This window comes from Diabrotica undecimpunctata, unplaced genomic scaffold (genome assembly GCF_040954645.1).
Source record: "Diabrotica undecimpunctata isolate CICGRU unplaced genomic scaffold, icDiaUnde3 ctg00000833.1, whole genome shotgun sequence".
NCBI lineage: Eukaryota > Metazoa > Arthropoda > Insecta > Coleoptera > Chrysomelidae > Diabrotica > Diabrotica undecimpunctata.
In genome coordinates this window covers 74,576-89,094 of record NW_027312007.1, presented here as the reverse complement: position 1 = coordinate 89,094, position 14,519 = coordinate 74,576, and the positions used below count along the sequence as shown (strand labels likewise).

The 14,519-nt window shown below is 44.7% G+C and overlaps 1 protein-coding gene across 1 annotated transcript; it reads right to left on the bottom strand.

Annotated features, from left to right (window-relative positions):
* Positions 1-5,831: 5,831 nt before the first annotated feature.
* Positions 5,832-6,947, bottom strand: LOC140431438 (uncharacterized). Its single transcript, XM_072519366.1, has one exon. The coding sequence runs from the start codon at positions 6,945-6,947 to the stop codon at positions 5,832-5,834; it is 1,116 nt and encodes a 371-aa protein (XP_072375467.1).
* Between the last annotated feature and the right edge of the window lie 7,572 nt (positions 6,948-14,519).

The window sequence follows — 14,519 nt, the reverse complement described above, 5'->3', positions numbered from 1 at the left end:
AACCTAACCTAACCTAACCTAACCTAACCTAACCTAACCTAACCTAACCTAACCTAACCTAACCTAACCTACCTAACCTAACCTAACCTAACCTAACCTAACCTAACCTAACCTAACCTAACCTAACCTAACCTAACCTAACCTAACCTAACCTAACCTAACCTAACCTAACCTAACCTAACCTAACCTAACCTAACCTAACCTAACCTAACCTAACCTAACCTAACCTAACCTAACCTAACCTAACCTAACCTAACCTAACCTAACCTAACCTAACCTAACCTAACCTAACCTAACCTAACCTAACCTAACCTAACCTAACCTAACCTAACCTAACCTAACCTAACCTAACCTAACCTAACCTAACCTAACCTAACCTAACCTAACCTAACCTAACCTAACCTAACCTAACCTAACCTAACCTAACCTAACCTAACCTAACCTAACCTAACCTAACCTAACCTAACCTAACCTAACCTAACCTAACCTAACCTAACCTAACCTAACCTAACCTAACCTAACCTAACCTAACCTAACCTAACCTAACCTAACCTAACCTAACCTAACCTAACCTAACCTAACCTAACCTAACCTAACCTAACCTAACCTAACCTAACCTAACCTAACCTAACCTAACCTAACCTAACCTAACCTAACCTAACCTAACCTAACCTAACCTAACCTAACCTAACCTAACCTAACCTAACCTAACCTAACCTAACCTAACCTAACCTAACCTAACCTAACCTAACCTAACCTAACCTAACCTAACCTAACCTAACCTAACCTAACCTAACCTAACCTAACCTAACCTAACCTAACCTAACCTAACCTAACCTAACCTAACCTAACCTAACCTAACCTAACCTAACCTAACCTAACCTAACCTAACCTAACCTAACCTAACCTAACCTAACCTAACCTAACCTAACCTAACCTAACCTAACCTAACCTAACCTAACCTAACCTAACCTAACCTAACCTAACCTAACCTAACCTAACCTAACCTAACCTAACCTAACCTAACCTAACCTAACCTAACCTAACCTAACCTAACCTAACCTAACCTAACCTAACCTAACCTAACCTAACCTAACCTAACCTAACCTAACCTAACCTAACCTAACCTAACCTAACCTAACCTAACCTAACCTAACCTAACCTAACCTAACCTAACCTAACCTAACCTAACCTAACCTAACCTAACCTAACCTAACCTAACCTAACCTAACCTAACCTAACCTAACCTAACCTAACCTAACCTAACCTAACCTAACCTAACCTAACCTAACCTAACCTAACCTAACCTAACCTAACCTAACCTAACCTAACCTAACCTAACCTAACCTAACCTAACCTAACCTAACCTAACCTAACCTAACCTAACCTAACCTAACCTAACCTAACCTAACCTAACCTAACCTAACCTAACCTAACCTAACCTAACCTAACCTAACCTAACCTAACCTAACCTAACCTAACCTAACCTAACCTAACCTAACCTAACCTAACCTAACCTAACCTAACCTAACCTAACCTAACCTAACCTAACCTAACCTAACCTAACCTAACCTAACCTAACCTAACCTAACCTAACCTAACCTAACCTAACCTAACCTAACCTAACCTAACCTAACCTAACCTAACCTAACCTAACCTAACCTAACCTAACCTAACCTAACCTAACCTAACCTAACCTAACCTAACCTAACCTAACCTAACCTAACCTAACCTAACCTAACCTAACCTAACCTAACCTAACCTAACCTAACCTAACCTAACCTAACCTAACCTAACCTAACCTAACCTAACCTAACCTAACCTAACCTAACCTAACCTAACCTAACCTAACCTAACCTAACCTAACCTAACCTAACCTAACCTAACCTAACCTAACCTAACCTAACCTAACCTAACCTAACCTAACCTAACCTAACCTAACCTAACCTAACCTAACCTAACCTAACCTAACCTAACCTAACCTAACCTAACCTAACCTAACCTAACCTAACCTAACCTAACCTAACCTAACCTAACCTAACCTAACCTAACCTAACCTAACCTAACCTAACCTAACCTAACCTAACCTAACCTAACCTAACCTAACCTAACCTAACCTAACCTAACCTAACCTAACCTAACCTAACCTAACCTAACCTAACCTAACCTAACCTAACCTAACCTAACCTAACCTAACCTAACCTAACCTAACCTAACCTAACCTAACCTAACCTAACCTAACCTAACCTAACCTAACCTAACCTAACCTAACCTAACCTAACCTAACCTAACCTAACCTAACCTAACCTAACCTAACCTAACCTAACCTAACCTAACCTAACCTAACCTAACCTAACCTAACCTAACCTAACCTAACCTAACCTAACCTAACCTAACCTAACCTAACCTAACCTAACCTAACCTAACCTAACCTAACCTAACCTAACCTAACCTAACCTAACCTAACCTAACCTAACCTAACCTAACCTAACCTAACCTAACCTAACCTAACCTAACCTAACCTAACCTAACCTAACCTAACCTAACCTAACCTAACCTAACCTAACCTAACCTAACCTAACCTAACCTAACCTAACCTAACCTAACCTAACCTAACCTAACCTAACCTAACCTAACCTAACCTAACCTAACCTAACCTAACCTAACCTAACCTAACCTAACCTAACCTAACCTAACCTAACCTAACCTAACCTAACCTAACCTAACCTAACCTAACCTAACCTAACCTAACCTAACCTAACCTAACCTAACCTAACCTAACCTAACCTAACCTAACCTAACCTAACCTAACCTAACCTAACCTAACCTAACCTAACCTAACCTAACCTAACCTAACCTAACCTAACCTAACCTAACCTAACCTAACCTAACCTAACCTAACCTAACCTAACCTAACCTAACCTAACCTAACCTAACCTAACCTAACCTAACCTAACCTAACCTAACCTAACCTAACCTAACCTAACCTAACCTAACCTAACCTAACCTAACCTAACCTAACCTAACCTAACCTAACCTAACCTAACCTAACCTAACCTAACCTAACCTAACCTAACCTAACCTAACCTAACCTAACCTAACCTAACCTAACCTAACCTAACCTAACCTAACCTAACCTAACCTAACCTAACCTAACCTAACCTAACCTAACCTAACCTAACCTAACCTAACCTAACCTAACCTAACCTAACCTAACCTAACCTAACCTAACCTAACCTAACCTAACCTAACCTAACCTAACCTAACCTAACCTAACCTAACCTAACCTAACCTAACCTAACCTAACCTAACCTAACCTAACCTAACCTAACCTAACCTAACCTAACCTAACCTAACCTAACCTAACCTAACCTAACCTAACCTAACCTAACCTAACCTAACCTAACCTAACCTAACCTAACCTAACCTAACCTAACCTAACCTAACCTAACCTAACCTAACCTAACCTAACCTAACCTAACCTAACCTAACCTAACCTAACCTAACCTAACCTAACCTAACCTAACCTAACCTAACCTAACCTAACCTAACCTAACCTAACCTAACCTAACCTAACCTAACCTAACCTAACCTAACCTAACCTAACCTAACCTAACCTAACCTAACCTAACCTAACCTAACCTAACCTAACCTAACCTAACCTAACCTAACCTAACCTTTTTTTTTTTTTTTTTTTTTTTTTTATTACCTGCTTTAAATCACCCCCAGGTTTCGGCTGTCCTCCACCCCAGGGTGACACCTAAGACTAGTTTGAGCAAGAATGGGGGCAAGAATCATCTTGCCTCAATCCTAGCCATAGGCCGTGTCGCGTGGACTAAACACTGCAGGGACTTCACAGGCCACCTGGAACTGTCTGTGAAGATGTACGTCTGGTGACCTGCGCCGTCAACTCTCTCCCTTTCACTCAATACCTCGTCCAGTTTCCCCCTCTATCTTGTCCTTTCCTATCCTTGCCAACCAACGACGACTATGCAACCAACACCCTCTCCTCTCTCTCCTTAGCGGCGAGAACCGCGCGAACAAAACCGTCACCCGTTCTCCACCCTGTAACGCTCGTCATCATTTCATCTACCATTTCATTCACACTCAGTATCATTCTGCCAAATCCCGCATTCATCCTCACTCTTTCCGCTACCCATCTAGGACAATCGAATAGAGTATGCGTCACAGTGTCCACCTCACGGCAATATAAACACCGATCGTCAGCCGCTTTCCCGAACCTCTTTAGGTAGGTCCGGAAACATCCATGGCCTGTGAGCACCTGCGTAAGGAAGTATCCCCCACGCCGATGCCCACATTCCACCCACCGTCGGATATTCGGGATCAGCGACTTCGTCCACTGTGCCACATCCTCCACTCCTTCCCACTCTCTCTGCCACTTCTCAATAGTAGTGGCCCTTTCCTCACTCCTTATTCTGCCATCCACGTTTCCACGCACATACAACCTATATCTCTCACCCGCTAGCAAATGTGTGGGCACCATAGCAGTAATAACATAGAGAGCAGCAGTAGGCGCGGTGCGGTATGCGCATGCCGTACGGATCAAGCAAACCCGATCCGTTCGCATCAGAAGATTTCTGTAACACGAAACCTCTGCTGCTTTATACCACACAGGTGCCGCGTAGAGGACGATCGACTGAACAACCCCGGCTAGGACCCTTCTCCTTTCGGAACTAGGTCCGCCGATGTTGGGCATAATCCTCCCCAACGCAGCCGCTCTCTCCGCTGCCCTCCGTGTCACACCCCTGAGGTGCTCACCGAAGCCCCCATTCTCATGTAAAGTTATACCCAGGTACTTTACGCACCTGCTGGGTACAATCCTTACTCCCTCATATTCAAACCATACACCTTCTCTCTTCCTCGGCCCCTTCAGGATAATGGCCTGAGTCTTTTCTGTTGCCAGTACAAGACCCCGGTCATTCATCCAATCATACACACCTTCGCATGCGGCCGTTGCTCGATGACGGAGTTCGTCCAAGTCCCTCGCTACCACAAGCACTGCGAGATCGTCCGCGAACGCAAAGGGCTTACAGCCCTCAGGGTATTCGCGGCGTAAGATCCCGTCGTATGCTAGATTCCATAGCGTGGGACCCAGAACAGACCCCTGCGGAACACCAGCCGATACGTCTACAACCATTCCTTTATCCACATGCAGCTTTCTTTCATTAAAATAGTCCCCAATTACGTTCAGTAGGTAATCCGGACTACCCCTCTCCTCCAAAGATCCCAGAACCATTGCCGGCTCAAGCGTATTGAAGGCATTTCGGACGTCGAACAAGATGAGCGCCGCCCAACGAGCATCGCCCCTCTGCCCGAGAGCCCTAAACACCCCCACCACTGCATCCACAGTCGACCTATTCCGTCTAAACCCGTACTGGTGAGGCGAAAGCCCACCACTCTCCTCAATCAATCTCTCTACTCTCATTCTAATCAAACTCTCATACAGTTTACCCAGCGTTTGAAGGAGACAGACCGGCCGATATTTTTCGGCTGATGGTTCGCCTTTTGGGAGTAGAACTAGCTTCGCCATCTTCCAAGATGCCGGAAAGATCTGTCGACGGATGAGCGCGTTCATATGCCCCAAAAGCCACTCGGGCTCCATTCGACCGACGCGCTTCACCGCTTCCGCGGTTACACCGTCCAGTCCAGGAGCCCGACCGACCTTCAGGCCACCCAACGCGTCCTTCAGCTCGTCTATGGAGAAACACACATCAAGCTCCTTGGGAACTCCGAGGTATCTCCTCATCACATACCCCTTGCCAGCCGGAAATAATTCCCGAACAAGCCTCAGCTTTTTGTCAAGGGGCATGTCATAGGGAGAGTACGCCCGAAAGTGCCTCATAGGCTACTATTTTGTATCCTTGTCCAAAGATATCGCCGTCTATCCGTTCGCATAGATCCATCCAGGATCTTCTCTTCTCCCTGCGTATCATGCGGGTCAGTTGTCTCCTGCAATCGATGTGCAACTCTTCCAAATTCCTAATCACATCTTCACGCCTTCTTCCCCTCCTCATTCGCTGTATCTGCCTTCGTAAACGCAGGCATCTATCACGCTCACTTTTTATCTCTTCCGTCCACCAGTACGGGGCCGGCCTAGTGTGACCCGTACTAGTCCCAAGAGGCCGGCTTCCTTTCATTGCTTCAGTCACAACTCGATCGAGATCTTCCACTTTATAAGTGTCCGACCCCCGATCTCTTTCTACACCCCATTCAACCAATTGCTCAAATGCATCCCAGTTCATTTGCACATTTCCACCGGTATACACAGGGAAGTCAGACCCCGCGCCACCCACCTCGAAGTAGATGTAGCGGTGGTGCGTCCCCGCATAATCCGGTAGAACCATCCACTCTCTCACTCGCGTAGCCAGCCGCGTTGACGAGCAGGTAACGTCAATGTACGATTCTGAATTCCCACGCACAAATGTCGGCTCGAGACCTGTGTTGAGTACAACCAGGTCCAAAGCCGACACCCAATCCGTTAGCATTCTTCCTCGAGCGTCAGTGACTGGAGATCCCCACTCCGAAGATTTCGCGTTGAAATCCCCAAGCACCAAGAACTCTCCTCCCAAACGTCTGCCCTCATTCATTATCTCATCTAACCTTGCCTCGTACGCATCCATTGTTATATTTGGGGAAATATAGCAACAGATTACATTCATTCTTTCCATTCTTATGGTTACGTAACCATCATGTGCGTCAATGGCATAGATTCGCAACTTACGATTCCGAATATACACCGCGACGTCACCCGCTTCGTCCGCGTGCCAACCTTTCTCTCGGACCACCCTGAGATTTGGCTCCGACACGATGAGGACGTCGATATTCCTCCTCGTGGCGGTCTCCAGGGCGAGATCGTGAGCCAACCTCGCCCTACCCAAGTTAGTCTGAAGAAACCTCGCACTCTTGGTATTGGGTCCACACGCCATGTTAGCGTCTTGGTCCCTCTACCTTCTCCCTCTTTTCCTTAAGGAGACGCCTGAACACTTCACAGCGGGAGCTTCCCCCTCTGTGTCCATTCGCCCCACAGTCCACACACTTCTCACCCTCTTGTTTACAATCCTGGCGCTTGTGGCCTGTTAGACCACATCGCCGACACACATCTCCACTCTCTGCTACTTTGCACTCACGCAGGAGGTGACCATGCTGCTGGCACCTAAAACAACGTTTTAGCTCCAGCCTTTCGCGCACGCTGCACGAGATCCAGCGAACCTTAACACTGCCTGCCCTGAGAAGTCTCAGTGCAACAGTCTCCTCGACCTCGACGGTGGCAGTTTTATTTCTGCCACCGGCAGGCCGAAGCGACTTTATGTCAAGGTCGACCTTTCTCCCGGCAACGCGTTCAACTGCATTCCTCACCTCGTTTTCAGTGGTTAGCTCATCCATTCCCATCAGGAAAATGGTACGGGTCCGAATTCCTCCCTTTGCAACCGTCTTCACGGCGGCAGGGACGCCGGCACGCACCACCTCCCTGACCCTTTCGGCCATCTTCATCCCACCATTAAGGGACAAGGCTAGACCTTCTTTGGTCTGCCTCACCCTTGTCACCCTGATGTCCTCACACTCTCCCACAGTGGTTCTGACATCCTTTAAAAGTTCGGCGTAAGTCCGATTTGGCCCCGATTTTATTATGACCACCGCGTCCTTTTTTTTGGGCAGCGGTGCCACAAAACCTTTCACACTCCGCTTACCGTGCACTATAAAGCGCACCCCACTCGCTCTGGCTACCAGCTCCAAGATCTTCCTGGACCGTTCAAGCCCCAAGAATCCTGGAGCTGCCAGCGAGACACACTCTCTCCTCTCTTCCTTCATACATTCGGCCAGTGTTCGTGCCGCGTGCACGAACCTAGCCGCCCCACTCACCTCATTTCTGTCAGAGGGAACCACCTTGAAGATATACTTCTCAGTGGTATCCCTCCCAGGCACTCTGGTCGATAAGGCCATCCACCCGCACCTCACATCCTCCGTTCTCTCCTCCACCGGAAGAGACGCCAGTTCTGGGTAGGCACCAAAAACCTCACCCCCGGTGTCTCCCCCGTTCGCCACAAACACACAAAGGTCATTCGGCCTTCCAATCAAGCTTTCCTCGTTCACCTCAGTCCTTTCATAGATTGCCTCCGGCCAATCTTCGTTGGCGAGGTCTATGACCTCGTCAACTTCTATTACCCTCCCCATTCTTTCTTTTAAGGCTTCCACTCTCTCTGCTTCTTTTCTGGCAGCCTCCAACTCCTCCATGTCCTCACTCCCGACTTGTATGCCCACACTCAAACCTTTCGGCCTTGCCGGAGGAGCGCTCGCAGCCGCCAGACCCGAGCGCACCTCCGCCAACTCCCTTCGTACACTCTTTAGACATTCAGCCTGCTCGCTTACTCTCTTCCTCACTTTGCTTTCACACCTGACGGTCTGCGACGCGCAAGCTCTCGCCGCTTTCACACTCCTCTTTATATCCATCTGGGTGTTTGGATACAATATCGTCAGGCGGTGGATCTCCTCGATTCTCGTTCGGAGCTCCTCCACCCGGCGATGAAGCACCTCCACCTCACTTTCTCCGGTCTCAGTTTCGATCCTGTGCTTGGGGCTCCTTTTCTTCCTTTTTCCCCTCGCCTCCGTCCATTTCTCTTCCTCCGACAGCTCTTTTTCCGACTCCTCATTCTGCCCCCTTTTCCTCTTATTTTGATCCAGGGACTCTTCTTCGGCCGAAGACGAATCCAGGATACTGTCCAGGACCGACCCCGTACTCACTTTCCGAGTCTTTTTTTTGTGATTCTCCTCCCCAGACGGACCTTGATGGCCGCTCTCACTTTCTTTGCTCCTTTGAGGGGAGCGTTTCATTTTCTCCGATTTTTTGAAGATTTTTTCTTCGGCATCTATCCTCGCCTTCCTTTCAGATTCATCTTTTCCCTCCGTATGTGCACTTGATGTGCTGTCCCCAGTTAAGTTAACTACAAATTCATTCTCCATATGTGATCCCACGAGTCGGGCTGAAGTATACTTACAGGGGGGGCAGTGCACCCTTACCCCACCCAGGCTAGATACTCCGGAAGGTCGCCTGGTATTCCGGAGGGATCGTTTGCGGTGCGCTAACCCTTGCACCTCGCATACCTTCGGCACGATGCCTTCCACCTTAGTAATGGGGATTTTTCGCCACTAGTGAGGTTTACTCCTCCATAGTTTATCACGGTTTTCGCCGGACGCAGTCTCGCTCTAAATACTTGGACCCATGCATCTCAAGATTTGGGCTGAAACCAGGTCCTGCCTCCTGCGACACACCGGTCCCCGTACTAGTCGCTCAAAACACCGATTAGCTGCCTCCCCTAATCTGTGCTACCACATGATCCGCGGTGCCTATTCGGTGGAAGACCATCTTATTCAGCAATCTTACCATCGAGTGTGCGAGGTGCGCCATGCTTTCCGACAATCCCGAAACTTCATGTCGCACCTCCCGTTCTCGATGGCTCACCCTATGAGCCATTGGGACGCGCCAGGTGGGTCGTGGTCCAACCTCCCGTCAGGCTGTTGCCCACAGAAGAAGGGTACTAGTCCCATCTCCCAGAAGCAACATTCCGCGGCTGGAACCTAACCTAACCTAACCTAACCTAACCTAACCTAACCTAACCTAACCTAACCTAACCTAACCTAACCTAACCTAACCTAACCTAACCTAACCTAACCTAACCTAACCTAACCTAACCTAACCTAACCTAACCTAACCTAACCTAACCTAACCTAACCTAACCTAACCTAACCTAACCTAACCTAACCTAACCTAACCTAACCTAACCTAACCTAACCTAACCTAACCTAACCTAACCTAACCTAACCTAACCTAACCTAACCTAACCTAACCTAACCTAACCTAACCTAACCTAACCTAACCTAACCTAACCTAACCTAACCTAACCTAACCTAACCTAACCTAACCTAACCTAACCTAACCTAACCTAACCTAACCTAACCTAACCTAACCTAACCTAACCTAACCTAACCTAACCTAACCTAACCTAACCTAACCTAACCTAACCTAACCTAACCTAACCTAACCTAACCTAACCTAACCTAACCTAACCTAACCTAACCTAACCTAACCTAACCTAACCTAACCTAACCTAACCTAACCTAACCTAACCTAACCTAACCTAACCTAACCTAACCTAACCTAACCTAACCTAACCTAACCTAACCTAACCTAACCTAACCTAACCTAACCTAACCTAACCTAACCTAACCTAACCTAACCTAACCTAACCTAACCTAACCTAACCTAACCTAACCTAACCTAACCTAACCTAACCTAACCTAACCTAACCTAACCTAACCTAACCTAACCTAACCTAACCTAACCTAACCTAACCTAACCTAACCTAACCTAACCTAACCTAACCTAACCTAACCTAACCTAACCTAACCTAACCTAACCTAACCTAACCTAACCTAACCTAACCTAACCTAACCTAACCTAACCTAACCTAACCTAACCTAACCTAACCTAACCTAACCTAACCTAACCTAACCTAACCTAACCTAACCTAACCTAACCTAACCTAACCTAACCTAACCTAACCTAACCTAACCTAACCTAACCTAACCTAACCTAACCTAACCTAACCTAACCTAACCTAACCTAACCTAACCTAACCTAACCTAACCTAACCTAACCTAACCTTTTTTTTTTTTTTTTTTTTAGTTTTAGGAGGTGGAAATCTTCCAAAGACACTACCAGGGGGAGAAAACCCTGATAATAGTGTTGGATTCGACTGGATAGAGCACACCCGCACGCATTTACCCCGTAGGGTTTCGTGCCCACGCATGCACCCATAACCTGCCGCCTACCAACTAAAAACCACCTCCTTCTCATGAGACATCCCGGGACTATTCTCAGCGAATGTAACAACGGGATGCCTCATGTGTCTGTATGAAAAAAAAACAGTTTCATTCATTTATAAACCTAACTGGTGTAAGATTGAGTGTGTAAATAAAGTTGTTTAAGTATATAATATATTGAGTTTACACAGATAAAGAAGTTAGTATAGATATAAAGTTATAGAATTAGTAAATAAAAGTTAAAATAGATAAAAATTTTTAAAAATTAATTACTATGGATGCTAAATGGTTAAAATATGTGTATATGTAATGAGGTTAGTATAGATATAGTTTTAGAATTAATAGATAAAAGTTAAAAATAGATAAAATTTTAAAATTAGTTACTATGGACGCTAAAAGGTTAAAATATGTGTATATGTAAAATATATGTGTATATATGTAAAACATTATGTGTATATGTAAATATATAAAAATCGGGAAAAAGGATGTCTAAAAGGATAAAATAGAGTTGGTGTTTCTCTCGTAGTTTTAGTGTAAATTTTAGTGTAAACCCTCATCCTGTCTTAGTCTTTCCATGGTCTCCTTCCTTTTCATGATATCTGTAATTGTATCTACCATGCTGTTGAATTTATCTTTATTTTCCATCGCAGCATTTAATATATTTTCCGGTGTTATTGGATCAATACCAAGACTGTTTTGAATTTTTATTCTATCAGGTATGAATGTGTTGCATTCGAAAATGCAGTGTCTTGCGTTGTCCTCAACTCCGCATTCTATGCAGATGTCGTCATCTGTTTTTTTTATAGCATATGTGTATGATCTGAAGGAGCCATGTCCAGTTAAGAATTGAGTGAAGTAATAGTTAGTTCGTTTAAAACTACAATTAAGCCACGCTCCCACATCGGGGATGAGCGTTCTTGTCCATTGTGCCTTGTTTATTTGTGACTCCCATTCAAGTTGCCATTCTTGAATCATTTGGTTTCTAACTTCACGTCTTGTTTGTTCTAGCGTTCCGTTATTGTTTTCGTGAAGTATTTTCCTCTCTTTTGCTAGAAGGTATATGGGGAGCGTACCTGCAATTACTTGAAGAGCAATTGTCGAGGTAGTCCGGTACGCACTTACTACTTTCAGAAGGGGCTTTCTTTGAGCTCTCGTTAGGATTTCTCTATATTTTGCCATCTGTAGAACATTGTACCATATGGGGGCCCCGTATAGTAATGTTGAATGGATAACTTGTAGGTACATTTTTCTCTTGTAGTAACTTGGTCCTCCTATATTTGGCATAATTCTTGTTAAGGCTGCAATTCTAGCTTCCGCCTTCTGGACTACTTGTGTAATGTGTTTTGTGTATCTCAAACCTGTATCTAGGTGTATGCCCAGATATTTAACATAGTTTTTAGGCGTTATATTTGTACTGCCAATGTGAAAATTTATGTTGTCTCTTTCTCTTGGACCCTTTAATACAATAATCTCGGTTTTGTGGGTCGCAACTTCTAGATCGTTTCTTGTCATCCAACTGATGACCTTTTGGCAGCACCTATTTACTTCATTTATCATTATGTAGTTTATATCAGCTTTCACGAGTATCGCTAGATCGTCAGCGTATGCGATAGCTAGGTTGTCTCTGCCGTAATTTATCTCTAGGACCCCATTATATAGGACATTCCAGAGTATGGGTCCCAGTACAGATCCTTGCGGTACACCTGCGGAGAGCTTTACCTCATTGTTTTTTGCCACTGTTATATTTCTATTTGTCAGGTAGCTCTTTATTATGTTTAACAGGTATGCTGATATTCCGGCTGTTTCTAACTTTGTTACGATGTATCTCCAGTTGGCAGAGTTAAAAGCGTTTTTAACATCGAACATTACAAGGACTGCCCATCTTTTCCTTGTCTCTTTTACTGTTTCGGATATAACTTTGACCGCTTCTATCGTCGATTTCCCTTTTGTGAATCCGTACTGCCTTTCAGAGATTACTCCTTTTGTTCGAAGTTCATCTTCTAAACGGTTTTTAATAAGTGTTTCGTAGAATTTCCCTATGCAGTCTATTAGGCAAATTGGCCTGTATGAGCTGGCTTCGTCCGGATTTTTTCCGGGTTTTAATATTAATATTAGTTTAGATATTTTTGCTTCATCAGGGAATTCTTGTTTTTTTAGGAGCTCATTAAACACTTTTCTGACCATTTCTGGTTTTTCCTTTATTAATAATTTGATGGCTTCCGGTGTAACACCGTCTGGTCCTGGGGATTTACCTACTTTTATTCTATCTGCAGCTTGTCTTATTTCTTGTATGGTGAAATCATTTGGTGTTTCTTCGTCGAAAGTACGTACAAAATTATTCTCGGGTTTACTGGGAAATAGGGTATTCACTATTTCCTGTGTTTTTTCAGCACAGGGGGTATATGGTGACTCGAACCTTAAGGTCTTCATGGCAATTTGGTAAGCTTCACCCCATATGTCATCCTCAAGCGCAGCGCACATGTTTTGCCAGCATGTACGCTTTGATCTCTTGATCTCTTTGTTTAAGACCTTTTTTGCGCGCTTGTACATTTCTTGGTATTCTTGGACGGTTCTATTCCTTTGTGCCATTCGCCTCATTCTTAAGCATTCTGCTCTCTTGTTCTGTATTTTTTCATTCCACCAGTACGGTACTGTGTAGTTGGTGTATTTGCTTTTGTTGCTGCTTTTATATGCCTGAGTAATTTTTTTTTTTAAGTCGGAGAAATTAGTAGTCTCTTCTTGTATGTTACTTATTTCGTTTTTAAATTTTTCTTTGTTGAATTCATTTTTCTTTCTTCCTTTGTGTATGACCTTGACGCCAATCTCATAGAAGATGTATCTGTGGTGGGTGAAAAGATTTTCACCCAGCACATCCCAACCCGAGATCTTTTTGGCGACGTTTTTGCTTGCTAGGGTAACATCTATGTGGCTTTTGCTCTCACCCCTCACAAAAGTGGGTTCTCCGTTATTCAACACTACGATGTCCGCCGAAGATATCCACTCATTCCATATTTCACCTCTTCTATCGTTGTGTGGGGACCCCCAAAGGATGGACTTGGCGTTTATGTCCCCAGCAACTATAAAGTCTCTCTCGTTTTGGGACATATCGATGATGTTTTCTACTTGCCTTTCGTAGTGTTCTATGTTTATATTAGGTGAGATGTAGCAAGCGATGATTGCTATATTATCTATATTTATTTTTAGATACCCTTCTCGTCGTTTAGCTTTATTAATGTGCAAGTTCTTGTTATTTATGTATATTGCGACGTCCGATCTTGTATCTGTTATCCAGCCGTTCTTTTTCACGATATTTTTATTTGGTTCTGGGACTATTATCAAATCTGCGTTTAGTGCTAGAGCTTTCGCTAGTATTAGGTCGTGCGCTGTCTTCGCCCTTCCGACGTTTACTTGCAGAATCGTAAGCCTTTTTTTCCCAGTCGAAGCCATTGTAAAGATCTATACCACTAGCTTTATTAGGTCACTTGAATGAGAGTTTTTATGAGGATATGGGTCCTGCCAGGACGGAACTTCCTGGCAGGTCCTCTCCTTCAGCATGCATAATTGAAGAGGTGGTAGCTCGTTCCATATCCTGCTCTTGCTCCGGCTCCGGCTCATAAGTTGTTTGTACTTTTGTCATTTTTTCCAAGAGTCTGGCCTTTGCCAGTGCAGACTTGAAAGCA